The 19,369-nt window shown below is 41.6% G+C and overlaps 1 protein-coding gene across 1 annotated transcript in view; it reads right to left on the reverse strand.

Moving 5' to 3' along the window:
* Positions 1-19,369, reverse strand: part of LOC140737288 (neurogenic locus notch homolog protein 2-like) — a 205,347-nt gene that overhangs the window by 147,690 nt on the left and 38,288 nt on the right. Inside the window, exon 2 of the mRNA XM_073063678.1 lies at positions 17,257-17,338. Within this exon, the coding sequence (XP_072919779.1) occupies positions 17,257-17,338 (82 nt within the window). The remainder of the gene's footprint in view (positions 1-17,256; positions 17,339-19,369) is intronic.

Here is a 19,369-nt window from a genome sequence, read left to right on the forward strand (position 1 = left end):
GGTTGCTTGCTGTGATACAGGTATTTCCACTTCCCTTCCCCCAATTCAGATGAAATCAGCACAATTTATTCTTACCTCAGATACCAGGCACCTGTGAAAACCTTACACAACGCCTGGCAGCAAAGTTACATGGCAGAAATTGCATTATATTGGAAATCAATGCTTTTGCATTCCCCCCCCCCCACAAAAGCAAACATGCAGCACGTGCAATAGTTACTGTGATTAACTTAAGTCTTCTCAGATAGTCGACACTTCAAGCAGTGTCAGGAGACTCTCACTGAGACACAACAATGTGGAATGAAAATTCTGGTGATCCCTCCGTGATATAAGTGGCAGAACCACTGCCCTACAATTCCAATCATCTGGCTTTCATTCCACCTCTAGTGCTATGGTTGCAAACTTTGCAAATTCTCTGTGACCATGTGGACTTCCAAGTTTGCTCCTGTATCTCAAGATGTACTTATTGGTCAGCTAGCCAAAGTAAATTGCACAAATGTGTTGGTGTCTGGTCGAAACTGGGTGGGGGTGGGAAGCATGGATGGATAGAAATTGGTGGGATGTATGGAAAATAAAACTGATTAGGAAAGGTTAAGGTTAATGTAAATGACTGCTTGATAATAATCAGGGATTTAGCAGGCGTGAATTTATCATGAAAACTATACATTTTTGAGCTCTGGGTAACGGGGTGGAGATACATCTCTACCAAAGGAGGTATAAGGCACCTCTCCCCTCTGCTAGCCTGCAGGTCACCTTTGGACAAGGTGTAGCAGCTGCTTAGCTCCCCAGTCTGGGTCACATGAAGCCATGGGAGCTGGTGGTGGATGCCATATGAGCAGCTGGTGCATATCACAAGTCTTGGTCATGCAACCACTGATGCCAGGCAATCTCTGAAGGGTATTGATAATGGCTGGAGTCGCTCATCTTGTAAAGATACTAGCCAGAAGGCGGCAATGGCAATCAAATTCTGCAGAAACATTTGCCAAGAAAAATCATGATCATGGAAAGACCACAATAGCCTGTGTCATGCAACACAGCACAATGAACCAAGTATCTCCTGTCAACATGTACACTTTGCAAAGGGCTTTAAAAAAAAAAGGCATGAAGAACACATCAACACCAACAAAATTATTGCTCTAGGAGACAAACATGAACCAACTCCTCAGTTACTTCCTGCATTATTTCTTGTAACGTAGAAGGTGCATAGGAGATTTGAGAGAGGTATACAAAATTGAGGGGTATAGATAGGTTAAATGCAAACAAGCTTTTTCCACTGAGGTTGGGTGGCACTAAAACTTGAGGCCATGGGTCGAGGGTGAAGGGTCAAATTTCAAATGGTTTGGCACAGACTAGATGGGCCGAAGGTCCTGTTTCCAGGCCGCACTTTTCTGTGACTCAAACACTTAAGTAATAACTTCATAGCTACAGGCCTTGGGTCCTTGGAACTCTTGTGCTTGGGAAGAAATAAAATTGCTAGACCCATGTTAGATGTCTTTGCTGAGCAACAAGTCCATTTTGCTTTCTCGACCAGTCTCTGTATAGTGATAATTGCAATGGCACACACCTCTATAACCTCACACCTTAGATAACCCCATCATAGAGAACAAATGCACTACATTATTTAAAAATAAACAGAATCCTGTAGATACTCAGCAGGTCAAGCAACACAAGAGGGCACAGAAATAGATTTTTGAAAGAGGCACTCCATATTCCCTGAGACAGCCCTGGATTCCATTTGCTACCCCCAAAAGGAAGTAATCATGATGCCCAATGCCAAAAGATGAAAGGTGCATTCATAGGCCAGACATTGAGTTACCTGACCTGGTTATCATTATCAGCCAATACACTCAATGGCCATGGAAATCCAATTGCTTCACATATAATATATTCCTTGACAATTTCTTCCAATTATTTCCTGCATTCAGTTAAGAAAAATCTCTAACCAACTTTAATATCATATAGGAAAGACCAGAGACTTCCTTTGTGAAATTAGAGACTCCAAACTGAAATGTTATCTGCTCAACAAGATCTCACGATCATGAGTTTGCAGTTCAAGTGTTTCGATTTACCTCCAGTTTTAGTGCTTTGTCTGAGTAATTTCCCACGAAGCCAATTGGTTTTAGAAGTCACATGACTAGTAAATGGATATCTATTTTTGGAGACCCGTGTGTATTCAAGGTATTTCAACTGACTGTAGTAAAAATACACCTGTATCTGGAAGGTCCAACTGCTGGTGAGTCAGTATCCTGGCAAAAACGACACCATGAAACTAAAGAACACTGAGAAAAATTGAAAAGCACAAGTCAGGAGATGGATACAAGAAAATTTCCAAGTCATTGGATATCCCTTGCAGTACAGTTAAGTCAATCATCAAGAAATGGAAAGAATAAGACACAGCTATAAATCTGTCTCGAGCAGGCCATCCTCAAAACGTGACTGTGCAAGAAAGGGACTAATAAGGGAGGCCACCAAGAGACTCTGGAGGAGTTACAAGCTTCAGTGACTGAGATGGGAGAAACAGCACGTACAATTGTTGCCCAGGTGCTTCACCAGTTGCAGCTTTATGGGAGACTGGCAAAGAGAAAGCCACTGTTGAAAAAACTCACATGAAATCTCAGCTAGAGTTTGCCAGAAGGCATGTGGGAGACTGCAGTCAGCTGGAAGCAGGTTCTATGCTCTGATGAAACCAAAATTGAGCTTTTTGGCCCTCCAACTAAACACTGTTTGGCATAAGCCAAACACTGCACCATAAAAACACACTATTGCTACTGTGAAGCATAGTGGTGGCTGCATCATGCTGTGGGGATGTTTCACTGCAGCAGGCCCTAGAAAGCTTGTGAAGGTAGAGGGTAAAATTAATGCATCAAAATACAGGGAAATCCTGATGCATTCTACAAGAGAATCACGACTTGGGAGAAGATTCATTTTTCAGCAAGTTAATGCCTTGGAGTGGCCAAGTTACAATCCAGCCCTCAATCCAATTGAGAATTTGTGGCTGGATTTTAAAAAGGCTTCACGATCCCCATGCATCTAACAGAGCTTGAGCAGTTTTGTAAAAAAGAATGGGGAAAAATTGCAGTGTCCCAATGTGCAAAGCTGACAGAGACCGATCCACACAGACTCAAGGCTGTAATTACTGCTGAAGATGCATCTACTAAAGACCGACTTTAAGGGGGTGAACACTTATGCAATTATTTTGTTTTATATTTCTAACTAATTTAGATCACTTGGTAGAGATCTGTTTTCACTTTGACACAAAAGTCTTTTTCTGTTGATCAGTGTCCAAAAAAAGCCAAATTAAATTTGCTGTGATTCAATGTTGTAAAACAATAAAACATGAAAGCTTTCAAGGGAGGTGTGAATACTTTTTATAGGCACATGTGTAGTTAGAATTTTGCACAGTACTGTATTTGTCAACATGGAACGGAGAGCGACTTTGTATATCTGGCAGGAGCAAAGGATGTTGGGACTGGCAAGGGTTCAGCACCATGGGAGGGGCGTGTGACGGGTGGCAGAGAAGTAATGTCGGGAGTGGAGAGTGGCGTGGGTGCAGACACACCCAGCTCTGAAACACCAGGCAAGATAATTTGATTCCAAACAATTAGTTCATTGATCATTATAGAATGTCTTTCTGGTGCTTGTCACTCCCTTCCCCCATTTCCCAATCCCAATTCCCCTTTCCCTGCCCTCTTCGCACACTCAGTCCACAATAGGGACCCATATCAGAATCAGGTTTACCATCACTCACATATGCAGTGAATTTTTTTGGCAGCAGTACAAGTGCAATACATAAAGTTACTACAGTAGTACGCAGTTTTATGTAAAAACATTAATCCAAAAAGAGGGCAAGACAGCAAGAAAAATGTGCTCCATGTATGACTAGGTACACTGTTGTATCAGCCACTGGAGTTAATTGCAAGGTGACTGTTACAGCATCCTCTAGGGGTTACTCTCCCTCTTATTTGCCTTGTGAGCAACAGCACCCAGAAATCTAGTCACTACAATGCCTTTGTAACCACTGAGCTGAACGAACACTTACCCTGCCCCTCCACCCTCCTGTTGGCTTCAGCATCTCCATCCTCTATTTAACTCAAATGTTTTGCCCACATTCTATTCTACAGCATGCGCCACAGATTTTTTCACCTGTTCTGAGAAATTCAGTCATTGATATCTTTCCCTTCAACTTATAGCATGTCTATGTACAGTGCTACAAGTCAGTAACATTTCCATTCGACAAACTCTACTGGAAAATTAACCCAGGGAACAAATGTGAACCATCCACACACACATAGCAGCTCTGCCATTAAGGTCCTTTTATGTGAACAGCTTGATGCTGTTAAACAAAACTCACTCTGGAAATGACAATCTGATGTCATGACAATGGATCCAACAACAGCAGGAAGTGTTGTGTAGCTGGAGTACTTCTGGTTTCAGCCTGCAACACCCTCCTGTCACTCAGTAATGGACAAAACACAAATCTCAATTCCACTCATTCTACATCACGTTGAACAAAGTTATTCTGCATTATACCTCGCTCCAAATGTGGAGACACTACCGATTTCTGATGTTGCTGGAGTGTGTGAACAGGAAGTGGGTTTGAACCACTTGCTTCAACTCTGTTGACAGGCCAACAGAGGCCATTAACGAACAGAGGCCATTAACGAACGTGGCAAAATTGTCACTCAAGTCCCATCTTCTGGCACCAACCTAAACCACACACAGCTCATTGAAACCCTGTTCCCAATAAAAATGCAACAAGTTATGAGAATTATGTCCCACACCTCCGCTCAAAACAAAACTCGTTAGAAACAGCACTTCTTCTCTTAATTAGATTCACATAAAGAACAGAAAGCTTTACACAACTACACTGTAAATACAGAAGTACAATTGGAGAAATTAAGAAAGAGACTGCAATTTCATATTAATTATGTCAGTCTCAAACAGTACAAAAGTACAAGTCAACTTTAGCCTGAAGGTGCTCTGAGCCCACTTCAGCCTCAGTGTAAACCACAACCACACCTTCTGAATGTGATCCGAGTAGCAAGCCAAATAAAAGGATGCTTCATCTCGTTTCTATCACTCCCCCACCCCCACCCTCCCCGGCGCACGAACACGTAACAATTGCTGGAGCACAGAAAGGTCCCACACACAGCAGCCAAAGTGGTCACCCACCAGAAACGACAGAAGAAAAGCTAAAAACGTTGCATTAGGCATGACCAAGTATTGCAGATAAACCACATGCACGTCCAACTACATAGATGAAATGCAACCTCACGTGATAGGAATGCATATTTTAAGAAATGAATGCATTAAAACTAAATGAAAATAATTACACTGATGTGTGGGAAAGAGGGCAAAACAATTAAAAATAGAAATACTATGTTAGGATCTTTGGCAAATTACCAGAGATCAAGTTTCTGAGGACTGTGTGCAGATTAAAGCACATACTGAGGAACATAAACATTCGAAAACCGTCAACAGGAACTGAAGAGGTTGTCCATCAAACTCACCACACAAACCTTGCAGCCCCAAATAGAGCCACCATGGACCAACTGATTTGGGGTCCTAACAAGAAAGTTGTTGCAGTTAAACCAAAAGCTGATTGCATTCAAACTTCACATTCCAGTTGGCGTCAAACAGTGTGCATCATGGGGGCGGGGGGGGGGGGGTAAGGGTGCAGAGAGAGAAAGAAAATAAAAACAGGAACCCCGGGGCTTGAGCCAGTTTTGGTTAATGAATGCTCACGGTCACCGTCTTGAACCAGATCAAAATATGTTTCAGCTATTTTCAAATTATTAATTCAAAAATTAGATTGAGAATAATATGAGCTAGAAAACCATCATATTTTGCTGTCATAGCTAATGTTTCATGTCACCAATTATGGGAGTATACAGGTATAGAAACATTTCCAAATAAAACTGTGGCTGCTCTTTTTTTAAAACAGAAAAATGGGAAACACAGTGAAGGAATTGCTTTGTCAAATCGGTGATAGATAGCTGAATGCACATACTGTTAGGTGCAAGGACAGCTTCTATCCTGCTATGATAAGACTAATGAACGGCCCCCTGTTAGAATAAAATGGACTCCTAACCTTACAATTTAGCACATTGTGGCCTTGCACCTTCTCTGTAACTGTAACACTTGTTCATTATTATTTTCCCTTGTAATACCCCAATGCACCGTTACAATGAAATGATCTGTATGGATGGCATACAAAATATTTTTTCACTGTACCTGGGTACATGACAACAAAACAATTTACTACAGAATACTGACGTGGGTGATAGCACCCAAGGTGGAGTTGTGCAAGTCTGATGAAATTATAAATAGTGACAAAGTGAAACCAGAGACCTACGTCAGCGCCCCACCAGGGCACTAACTTACTTGCCAAGGAGATCACTAGATATGAATCAGATTGATTCCAAACTTGACAGGTTTGTCACATGCAATGAGATTTTACAGACTGGGCCTCTATTCTCTGGGAATTATATTAAAAAAAGAGAGGTGATCTCACTAAATTAAGGAACTTGACAATGTAGATGCAGGTGTAATGTTCCTCCTGCTGAGGTGTCTGGACCTAGCTATCACAGGGTTATATTAGTTTAAGAATAGGGGAAGGCTACAGACAGGAAATTATAGGCCAGTAAGATTTTATAGCCCATTGTTAAGGATGAAATTCTAAAGTACTTCAAAGTACATGATAATATAGGCGCGAGTTTTGTTGAGGCAGGGATTCCCAACCTTTTCTATACGAATGAGTGGTCCGTGGACCACAAATTGGGAACCCCTGTGTTAAGGGGAGACAAACTGCCTGACAAATCTGTTCGGATTCTTTGAGAAGGTAATAAGCAGGTTAGTCAAAGACAGCCAGTGGATGGTGTTCACCTGGATATTCAGAAGGATTTTGGCATGGTGCCACACACAAGCCTGCTAAATAAGAGCACATAGTTTTAGAAGCAAGGTACTAGCAGAGAGAGAAGAGCAGATGACTGGCAAAAGGAGGAAATAAAGGGGGCTTTTCCAGGATGGCTACCAGTGACTTATGGCGATCTACAGAGGTCAGCGTTTGGACCACAATTTTACTCTTTCTACACTCATGACCTCATGAATGAAGTAGCAGATGGCATTGTGGCCAAGTCTGCAGATGAAAGCCAGGCAGGGAGTCTGCAGAACGACTGAGATGACATCTGCATTCATTTCAAGAAGAATGGAATATAAAAGCAAGGATGTTTTGAGGGTGTAGTGCAGACTGAATTTGCAATACTCTGAGCAATTTTTGAGCCCCACATCTATGCAAAGATATGTGGCCCTGGAGAGATTCGACAGAAGGTTCACATGGATGAATCAGAGAATGAAAGGTTTCAGGTATGAAAAACGTTTTACATCTGTGCCTGAAGTCAATGGAGTTCTGAAGGATTGGGGAAGGGGTGGGGGAGAGGGGAGAACATAGCATTGAAATCTATCGAATAAAGGCTTGGACAGAGTGGACATGGACACTCAAAGCTGCTAAGTGGTTAAGAAGGCATACGGTGCATTGGCCTTCATCAATCGTGGGATTGAGTTTAAGAGTCAAGAGGTAAGGTTGCAGCTATACAGGACCCTGGTCAGACCCCACTTGGAGTACTGTGCTCAGTTCTGGTCATCTCACTATAAGGAGGACGTGGAAACCACAGAAAGAGTACAGAGGAGATTTACAAGGATGTTGCCTAGATTGGGGAGCATGCCTTATGAGAATAGGTCACGTGAACTTGGCCTTTTCTCCTTGGAGCGACGGAGGATGAGGGGTGACCTGACAAGAAGTATTTAAGATAATTAGAGGCACTGACCGTGTGGATAGTCAGAGGCTTTTCCCCAGGGCTGAAATGGCTAGCACCAGAGGGCAAAGTTTTAAGGCGCTTGGAAGTAGATAGAGGAGATGTCAGGGGTAAGTTGTTTTTTTTTTATATAAAATAAACGCAGAGAGTGGTGAGTGCATGGAATGGGCTGCCGGTAGTGGTGGTGGAGGTGGAAACGATAGGGACTTTTAAGAGACTCCTGGATGGCTACATGGAGCTTAGAAAAATAGAGGGCTATGGGTAAAGCCTAGGTAATTTAAGGTAGGGACATGATCGGCACAGCTTTGTGGGCCGAATGGCCTGTATTGTGCTGTAGGTCTTCTATGTTTCTATGTTTCAATTCATACGCATCTGAATGCACAGCTTTAGAATAAAGGGACAGTCATTTAAACCAAGATGAGGCGTTACTTTAGTCAGACAGCAGTGAATCTACGGAATTCATTGCCAGAGAAGTCATTGGATGGCTATTTAAGGTAGAAATGGATACGTTCTTGATCAGTAAGTTTGCAGGAAGGCAAAGAAGAGACATGAAAACTTAGCTGTGACTGAACGGCAGAGTAGACTTCATGGGTCTAAATTTCTGGTTGTATCCATCAGAACTTATCCAAATTAATACATTATATCATTTCAGTGTGTTCCATGTGTACAACCAGTTGCATAGCTACATTTCTCACTGATGTATTTAAATTATCAGGCTGACTGAAAATGATGTACAACAGAACAAGCAAGTGAAATACCCATGTGCCTCAGAACCGAAGTCAGACACGTCTTAATGGGGCAACTCTTCTGTTGGCACCAACATTTCATCTATCAGTGGCAATGCCCATAATTGGGCAATTTCCTGGTGGTGGCTGGAGTGCAGCAAAGAGCCAACCCCATGACATCCAGACTGGCTGCTTGGACACCAATCTGCAGATGTCCCTTCTCTTGGGCCAAAACAGGTCATCCACTGAACTGAGGCAAGATTAATAAACCAGAAGAAGACCAAGTCTATTCAACAAGATAAATCAGAGAAGTAAATATTTTTGATTCAATTAAATCAGTTTTAACATTCTAATAATTTTTAGCATGTGCATGCTTTAGTCTCAACTCCTAAACTTTTTAAATCACTTTAATGTTGTAAACATTGATCACAAAACTATGATGCAACTAAGTGCAGGTTTGGCAGTTGGTAAGCAGGTTGGTGGGGGGAGAGGGGGCAGTAAATAGGTGGGGTTACTTTGCAACTCTCTACTTGGACTGGAAGGGCTCCACACTGCCCCTATCTGTTGAGAGCCAAACTCCCACTGGAAAATGATATCTCAGACCCCAATGGGAGCAAGATCTTGTGGAAAAACAAATCAAATCTATACAGAGAAGGCCTGCCACAGTGTTTTTCTTCTAAATTCCTCTCTGGTCTAATTGGATCCCATGCCAATTAATCTGTGTGCCTTTCTAACACTTGTGTGGGGGATCATTCATTCTCCAAATTTGTCAAGAGAAAATAGAAGAAATTTTAAAACCAATGATCCCTGAGCTTGTCAAGAAATCAGCAAATGGGAAAGCCTTTGAACAAATACTACACCAACCTAAAGAAAGCCCAGAGAAAAGAGGAAGAACCTTTAAACACACAAACTTATAGTTTAATAATTACCAACAAATCCAATGAGACTATAGATTGATATCTGTTGGACCCAACTGCCAGTTTCTTGGATGCTGGATAGATAGTGATTCTGATTGCCCAAAATTGTCTGGATTGAAAAAAGATCTAAGGGTTTGGAAAATCCTAACTGTCACGTCTGTTTTCAAGGAAAATGGGAGGGAAAAAGAAAAAAATAACAGTTATACTGATTTTTCTTTTTGGGAAAAATGAAACAAATACACAAGAGGTTCTGTAGATTCTGGAAATCTTGGACAACACATATAAAATGCTGGAGGAACTGAGCAGGTCAGACAGCGTGTATTGAGGGAAATTGACATTTTAGACTGAGATGAATCATCAATATGTTCAGTTCCCTCCATAGATGCTGAGTTCTGCCAGCATTTTGTGCTGCTCAATTCACCATCTAAAATGGATGAGCAGGTCATCTGGCATACCATCATACTGTTAAACATTGTGGACAACACCAATTGATGGCAAGTAGTCTTCAACAAATCCTTGAGGGATTTTTTTTAAACAATGTAAAGAGCAGCATAAAAGAGGGGAGATGAGTAGCTGTTAAGTAGTTGTATTTCCAGGGGGCATTCAGTACAGTGAAACAAAGTTTAATTCCAAAAAACCATTTGATGTGACACACAAGCATGGAAAATAAATCAGGTAAATGGGCCATTTTCAGGTTGGCAAGGATGCCACTGAGATCAGGGCAGCGATGTCAACTATTTGCCTTCTTACATTAATGACTTGGATGAAGAGACCAAGCACGTTTTAGCCAAGTCTGCTGAGGACATACAGAAAGGTGGAGACCAAGCCATGATGTGTATGCAGAAAATCTGTAGAGAGACAGAATGGTTGAGCAGTGGTTTGGCAGGTGGAGAATTATCCACTTTGGTAGGAAAAACACAAAAGCAGAATATTAAATGGAAAGCAACTGCTCAACACAACAGCAGAGTGTTCAGGGTGTCCTAATGTGGAGCCTCAAAGTTGATAAGAAGTTATGACAAATGAAAGAGAAGGCAAACAGAATGCTAGCCTGTATTGGAATCGGGACAGATTGTACAAGGGAGGAAATACTGGTACAATCATTCTGGCTATTTGTGAGCCCACAACAACTGAAGCATTGCATACATGTTTGGTCATTTGAGGAGCTATCTTCTTGCACTTGGAGTTCAGGGAGAATTTGCTTGGTTTATTCCTTGAATGAAGGCATCATCATATGAAGAAAGATTCAGCAGGTTGGGCCAGAATAAGAGTTTAGAAAAAGGAGGTGATCTTCCTGAAAAGGAAGATTCTGAGAGAGAGGGGCTGATAACTTAAACTGAACAGAAGACTCTCCTCTTGAAGTGTTCTGGGGGAAGGGATTTCTTCAAGAGGGGGCTGAAGAAAAACTTAGGTATCGCGAATCTTCAGAATTCCCGAGCCCAGAGAGCTCTGGAGGCTGAGTCTTTGAATACCACAGGATTTTGACAGGTTTTTGGTCTTGGAGAGTGAAAGGTTGCAGCTAGCAGGCATAAAACTGGAGCTGCAGACAAAGATGAGATCAGCCTCGATGTCCTTGAAAAGCCGAACAAGCTCGAACAGTCACATGGTTGATTCCTGTTGCATTTTCTATTGCTCCTTCATCTCACGTCTATGGCTGGCCCTATCACAGTTCAATGATGAGGACTGTGTAATGCTTTCGTAGTGTCTGTCAACACTCCACTCTCATGAAACACTAACTGATCATTCATTACCGAGGATGTTAGGCATTTGCTGGCAATGATCAGTCACAGTTTGCCAAATAGGCAAACACTGAACTTCAAACAAAAAAGTAAAACTCCCAGCTTGTGGTGTTTCAAAATAAAAATGCAACACCTACCCTAAATAACTTCATTAATTCCCATTGCTACAGAATGTGTTAACAATCAAATGGGTTGCACAGAAGCCAAAGTTCTTAGGGCTACAAATACCAAAACCTATGCAACTTCAGAGTCATTGTTTATGGCTCCATTGCCGGCCAGTCTGGGCTTTCCCTGTTGTTTGAAACAATACACAAACTTCTGTGGAGAGGTTCACATTTTATTCAGACCCATGTGAAAGATGACCTCTCAACGGTTTATAAACATTTCATTTCTGCTTATTCAACATACGAGGGGTGATTGATAAGTTTGTGGCCTAAGGTAGAAGGAGATGAGTTATACAGCTCTTGTTACATGCACATGTAGTTTAACTCTGAGTGACTATGCAGAAAGTTTGAAGTTACTACTCATCTCCTTCTACCTTAGGCCACGCACTTATCAATCACCCCTGCTGTGGACACCTTCTGGAGGTCCAAGATCCATATGCTCCACGACCACTGGACTACGTGTGTAAATATAGGAGGGACTATGTTGAAAAATAAATGTGCTAGGTTTTCTAAAATTGACTCCTTCTACCTTAGGCCAGGAATTTATCAATCGTCCCTCATAGAGAACAAAGGCAATACACATAGGTAGAACAGCTGAGATCTTTAACTCCAACACCTCGAGCCCCTCATTTTCCAGCCCACACAAACATAACTTTTTTTTACATGTAATGGCCATGGAATAATTATGACATGCCTAACATATATTTAATAAAATCGGAATCTGCAGACCTCACCACACATATAGATTTGTTGGTGCCATGGTAACTGAGCTTCTTGACAAACAAAAGCAACCTATTTCACCCCAGGCATCCTTGCTTACTTCCCAAATTAAAGACTGCAGATTTCAAAGATCACGCAGTGCCACGGCAATTGTGGCAGAACCTTTCACAATCTAATACCTAAAAATATTTGTTAAGGCTCTATCACACAAAGCATTCAAAAGTGAGAGGCTGCCAACAGGAGACCAGTTTTTATTAAAGACCATGGGTGTCCAATAGCAAACAAAATGAAGACAATTTAAAAAACCAGGGGAAGCCCAGCCTAATCCACTATGGCACATATGTGTGCACACACATACACCAAACCAAGTTACCCACGGGCTGAAATGGAGAAATTCTTAGGGTTGGAGTAAAAACAAAGGTTCTTTCCTTGAAGGGCCTGAATGAGATCCACCAACCAGAATACAAGATTATGGTACAGTATCTCAGGTTAAGTGAAGGCTAGGCCGGGGATGCCAGGAGGTGATGCCAGGCCACCAAGGGATGAGGGAAATATCAGGTTTCCAGAAGTTAGTACGATCTTATTGAAGACAATTTCCCAGTACACAGCATGCACGGAGACACTCATCCATTTGTTGACAAATACCCTGCTATCAAGTTATTTTATTTAGCAATACAGTGCAGAGTGGGCCCTTCCAACTCCGAACCATACCACCCCAGCGACCCCCGACAACCCTAACCTAATCACAGGACAATTTACAAAGACCAAATTAATTCACCCAGTACACCTTTGGATTGTGGAAGGAAACCAGAGGACTCGGAGAAAACCCCACGCATGTCTGTAGACTCCTTACAAAAAGGTACCAGAATTGAACTTTGAACTTCAGGATGCCCCAAGCTGCAAGTGCCGTGCCAACCACTACACCACCGTGCTTTTAAGCACACTACTTGAATCACTGAACAATGCCGTAGGAAATAAAGGTAAAAGGGCAAAAAAGGCTCAAGATAGGGAAAATGGATTGATTTTTTTTAATTCACTGTGCAGACAAGTTGCCTTTGGAGAACTGAGGAAGGAGAACTGCAATTCTTGCATTCCCCCACACAACAGTTGCCTCCCAGAGGCAAATGGGCAGCAAGCAATTCAATCCTGTTCGTCCTAATCTGTTACTAGGGCCAGAAAGGGTTAGGAGTCTGAAATGCATTACAAGCAATAGAAACAGAACAAAAACAAAGTCACAAAATGGGTGACAACCAAAAAAAATTCAAGTTGCCTGATAAGTTAACACTAAGTAAATATTTAGTGGCAGAGGTTTGTCTGCTCTGCAACATTCCAGTCTGCTGTGTCAATATCAACGTTGCCAACAATCCACTTAAATCAACTTCAAATCTTTCCTCAGGACCTTTCAAGACCACAAGATATTTAAACGCACTGACAGTCAAGAATTTTTGTTACATGACAATTTACAAGCAACTGATTTCAGTCGTTCCTGTCGTTCACCTCAAGCAGGTTTTGCAGTCTAGTCTGAACAATCTCTGCTTAAGTTTCCTTCTGCTAATTACTGCCCAGAGACACGCCCAGTCTTTCCTCCCACCAAACTATGACCTGTGGCATGCCATCTCCTCTTTTCCCACAATACTAGACCCAGTGATATGCCCATTCCCTCTCTGCCCACCATAGTACACGCTGTTGACTCTCAGCTTAATTGGAATTGGCTTATTATCACATGTACTAAGGTGTAGCGAAAGGTTGTCTTACATACTGTTCATACAAATCAATTCATCACAATAGTGTCTTGACATAGTACAAGGTAATAGAGTCACGGAATGCAGAATAAAATGTCACAGAGAAAGTACAGTGAAGGTAAACTATAAAGTGCAAGCATTACTCTGAGCCAGCATTGATCAATAGGGTGAAAATCCCACTTGTGTGTTGTAATCTGAAATGAACTCAGCCTCTGCAGGTGCAGAATGTTAAAGACGGCCAGAGTTGGCGTTCCTGACGAGGTTGAACTACCACTTTATTAGATTTTGCTTTTAACTAAAAGTGGGTGCTCCAACCACTGAATGTTTAAACAGTGCAGGCCAGAGATTATGTCAGTTTAGTAGGTCAACCACATTACAAATGTGAAGAAGTTGGCAGATTCAAAGGGTGTGCATGTTACCAAATAGGATGGGCCAATCAATTCAGGGCACAAGATCCAATGTTACTTGTCAATGGATACAAACAGAAACCATTAATACCATAATGCTTCTCCATTTGAAGCAAAAGTTAACAAATAAAGTTGGAAAGAAAAACAATTCCCAGGTTTTTCCAAAGAACCCATGTCGAGCTACAAGTGTCTTGTCTAGGGATTCCCAACCCTTTTTATGCCATGGACCAATATCATTAAGAGGTCTGTGGAGCCCAAGTTGAAAACCACTGGTCTGCTCCAAACGTACTGAGCCACAGTGATAATAATGTCCCATATGGAGAATGATCATCTCAAAGTGTATTTGGTTGCGAAGGTGAAACACCACAGGAAAATACACAAAATCAAGGCCATCACCTAAGGTGGGGATAATGGTTTGCCTGAGTTCAAAAGCATCTTTTGGATAGAATGTTGAAGCAAAACCCTCATACCTCCTCAACTAGATGCAGCACACATATTTTGAAGATGAGCACTGGTGATATGTCAGTGTTTATACATCATGTCAGTGTTTATACATCAGACATCATGAGTAGCAAGATGATTCAGGCTGTCAGGGGTCTATTGCTGGGAAATTACACCGAGTCAGTTTTCATTACATTTCCCATGTCACAATAATACAACAGTTCAAGAGGCATTTCATTTGCATCAAGCATACCAGCAAAGTCTTTGCATTGCTGGGATTGTTGCAACTCCCTTCATGTTTTGGGGAGTGTGAAGCAATAGTTATCCACAGAATCTTATTCCTTAATTTTGTTAAATGAACCAGTGAGAAAATGCAGACGTGAACATCTGAAAAGAGTTGAGCAGGGATGGGGGCAATTTTAAATCCTAATTGAAGTCTGTCAACTGTTAAAAGAAAAACACCACTAACTCCATAGAAGCAAGCTGCCCAAAAATACACTGAATGATCTCACCTCTTCAAGGTCTGTGACAAAAAGGGAGACAAATCCAGGTCGACATACAAAAGCAATGGTCTTGTGCAGCTACAAATTACAAAGTAGGTACAAGAGTCATTCGCTCAGACAAAACTTCTTCAGCAGCGCTAGTCAACCCTGCTATTCAATCTGCTGTTCCCCCAGGAACAATACAAGCCCTGTCTGTATCTCAGGGAATATCCATTACCCACAGAGCGAAGGCAGCCCTCAGCACTGTGAACACTCGCACAATTCCTACGCGTTTGCTCTATGCAGCAGCACGCCTCTCCACTGGATTCTCTTTTCTGTCCTTGTGCTAGGCTGCCAGCTGATGTTCAGTCAGAGTACAATAATACAGAAATCCAATCTATCCAGCTCATTCATCTTTCTGGCTGCCAAAGCTTGCTGTGTAACAATTGGCTACTGTGTTCATCCACCTAACCATGGCCTCTCTTCACAAGTAATATACTCTGTATAAAGGACGAAGCGGCAATAAAATCCAAGGTGAAGGCAAAATATTTCAAGATGATTAGTTATTGGAAGTGAGATACTAGGCATTACATGCTATTGATTCTTTGCACAATTCTGCTTGATGTGAATTAAATATGCTAATATTAAATTTTGATCTAAAGCTTTGCTGAGTTTATATATCATGTGAATCACAGACACAGTAAGGTGCTGTAGATATTTGGCAAAAATTACCTAACCAAATCAAGAGATAATTAGGCACCTGGTGAGGTGGGTGGGGGGGAGGGGGAGGAGAGAGAGAAGAGAGGAGGAGGCAGAAGATCAGAAACCAGATTAAGCTTGACCCAAGGTGGCATTGCTGGAGCACCTTAAAAAAGGCAGCAGTGGAGAGAAGAACCAATTTCAAAGACACCCAAAGAGACAGACTTCAACAACTCACCCAATAAACCATCAGCAACTCGGCAGAATGAGAGAGAGATCACATTTCTTGTTATGCAAAAAGGATGTGATCCCAGAAAACACTGTTAAATTAAATACCATCGATTTGAATGGCTAGTTGAAGTTTTTCTTTATTTATTGAGCTAGAGTGTGTAACATGCCTCGGAGCTGCACTGCCGTTGCCCCTGATTTAACCCAGGCCGAATCACGGGACAACTTACAACAACCAATTGAACAGAGAGAGGAAACCAAAGCATCGGGAGGAAACACATGTGGTCACAGAGGAATGCATACAGCAAGGGCACAGAGTCTATTTTGGTGCCATGCATTACAGCAAAACTGCAGTCACATCATCCAAAGAGTTATGGCATCAGTGCAAAAATTATCAAGTATAGAATGATCTGAATATAGCTGGTGGAGATTAGAGAAGTAACTTTGAAAGGTCTGGAAGGAAACTAATCCTGAGAACATGGATGTCAAAACCCAGGCATTCATGAACCAGGTGCCAATTTAGCCTCATCAGTCAAAGGACGCTAGTTGAAACATACACAGGTTTGGATCCACCATCAAGGTGCAATCCAAGGAGTATGTAGTAGTATAGTGGTTAGCACAATGTTTTAAGGTACCAGCAACACAGGTTCAATTCCCGCCATTGTTTGCAAGGAGTTTGTATGTTCTCCCTGTGATCGTGTGGTTTTCCTCGGGGTGCTCCAGTTTTCTTCCACAACCAGTTGCTAGGTTAATTGGTCATTTTAAATTGTCCCATGACTAGGCTAGGATTAAATCATGGGGGGTGGGGGGGGGGGTGAGGAGAGATTAGCTCAAAGGCCAGAATTGCCTATTCTGTGAGTATCTCAATAAAAATCTATTTAAAATCACTAACGAATGCTGGGATTTAAATCCTAAACATCAGGAGGAATCAACCTTTCCTTCGATCCTCTCGGCACACAAACTGAAGTGCATCTTACAACTTGCCGATGAAACACAACCACAATACAAATTACAGAGCGGAGGTTATTTTTATCCCCTTCAGCTGGGTTGGACAGGAAGCACACACAAGTGCAGCAATTAATGCAAGTTGGGAATAGACCCAATTTGCAACCTTCTGTGATGACAAGCAGCCACCATGAAATGAACCATCTATAACAAAGAGAAAAAAGTACAGGTTTACTTACGCACAAGCTCCAGTTCCATTCTGGTGCATTACACAAGTCCCCCCATTCACACACGGCTGAGAGGAGTCACGGCACTGGAATGCTGAGACAAAAGAAAGCTCTGTTAAAATACAAGTGCATAGCGTTCATTTTCTGATCCTAGACAAGCTTTTGCAATTCTCCCACTCCTGATGACAGAAATTAATTTTTAGCATGCAGCTTCAAAACCTCATTAATTCCACTACTTACAAAACAGATTTATGATACTGGTCAACTGAATCCTAGGAAGTAAAATGATGGAATTTAAGTTTCCAGTCTTTTTTATTGCATCTTTAACAGTGAAATATTATACTATGTGCTTAATACCAGCTTACCAGAAAAAATGACCAAAAATTGATAAAGGGATAAATTTAAATTGTACCTTCAAAGAAATAATGACACAAGGAATTAGGGAAGTTAGAGGTTGCAGCCTTGGCAATCTGCAGGTGTAATCAACAACAATGTAGTCATTCAACCTGGGACATACAGGATGCCTGATACTGATTTCAGCTCAACCGTGTTGAAAGGAGATTGATCCAAAAACTGATGCAGTGTAGCTCAGTGAGAACACAGGTAAGGTATGTACAGTACTGTGCAAAAGTCTGACACACACACACACACACACGAGGGAGAGAGCTAAGGTGCCTTAGACTTCTGCTCAGTACTGTAGCAATTTTATATATTGTACTGTACTGCTACTGCAAAAAAATATAAATTTCATGACATATGTGAGTGACAATAAACCCAATTCTGATGTGCTAGAGGGTCAGGTGCAAAACGCCTGTTTGGCCTTCCTTGTTATGAAACAGGTGAAGCAGGGAAGATGGGTAAAAGGGTGGGTGGAGGTAGTGTGATGAAATTTAATAAATATTTAAAATACTCATCATGTGATCAAGAAAGCTACCATCAAGTGATGAGTCAAACTGGATTACATTGAAGTGTGTGGTTACTTTTGACGCTAGATGTCTGACAGTTTCCTGTTGGACAAGATTTACCCAATTTGCATGTTAATTTTTACTCTTCAACCAGACAGGCTGGATTCCAGATACATGAAAAAAAGAAAACACAATTTCTTTATTTCAAAGTCCATCTTCAATACTAAGATTCCAAATAAACAAATCTGAAACATCTTGTTAAAAGGCAGAATGGGAGAAGACAAGAAATGTAACACACTGTCTCACTGTTCATGAGTGGACAACTGCTCATGTTTTAAGACGTTGCTGAACAAATTAAGTTTTGCTCGATATTCACTTCTCCTCCCTGTTCAATATACACCCATAGTCCTTTTTGTTTCCATGATTGTGCCTACACAAAATGTTGTTAGCTAACCAGTCATTCAATCACTAAAAATTCATCATGCACAATGTTAAAAAAAATTATCAATGTTGTGGTGCACAGATACACACAATTGTCAATCTTCCCATCAACCCCCTTCCAAACTCACTTCAGCATCATTGAGTGACACTGTATTACATGCCCAAAATTACAAAAATCAAATGAGATCAAGACAATGTCTTACAGAGCCTCACCAGTACATTCTTGCTTTTATTTTTCAGTTCATTTCATTTGCTTTCCGTACCATTGCCTTAACCTACAAGTTAACATGTTGGAAATCCTGCACAAGGTATCACAAGTCACTCTGCACCTCTGATCTTTGAATTTTATCCTATTTATAGTCCACACCTATTTATTCCTTCTACCGAAGTGCACCACCATACACTTCCCAACATTATATTCCATCTGCTACTTCTTCACCCATTCTCCCAATCTGTCCAAGTCCTGGAGATTCTCTGCCTCCTCTACATGACCTGCCACTCCACCCATCTTAGTCACAAAGCCATCAATTCTGTCATTCACATATAATGTGCAAAGCAGTTCCAACACAGACCCCTGCCGACCACCACGAGTCACCGTCACCCAACCAGAACAGGCCTCTTTTATTTGACTCTTGGCTTCCTCTTAGTAAGCCAATCTTCTATTAATGCTAGCATCCTTCCTGTAATACCATAAGCTCTTTTCTTGTTTAGCAGCCTCATGGGGCAGCTTGTCAAAGGCCTTACGAAAATCTAAATAATGACCATCCACTGAGTTTTTC

This window comes from Hemitrygon akajei, chromosome 12 (genome assembly GCF_048418815.1).
Source record: "Hemitrygon akajei chromosome 12, sHemAka1.3, whole genome shotgun sequence".
In the NCBI taxonomy this organism is placed as follows: Eukaryota; Metazoa; Chordata; class Chondrichthyes; order Myliobatiformes; family Dasyatidae; genus Hemitrygon; species Hemitrygon akajei.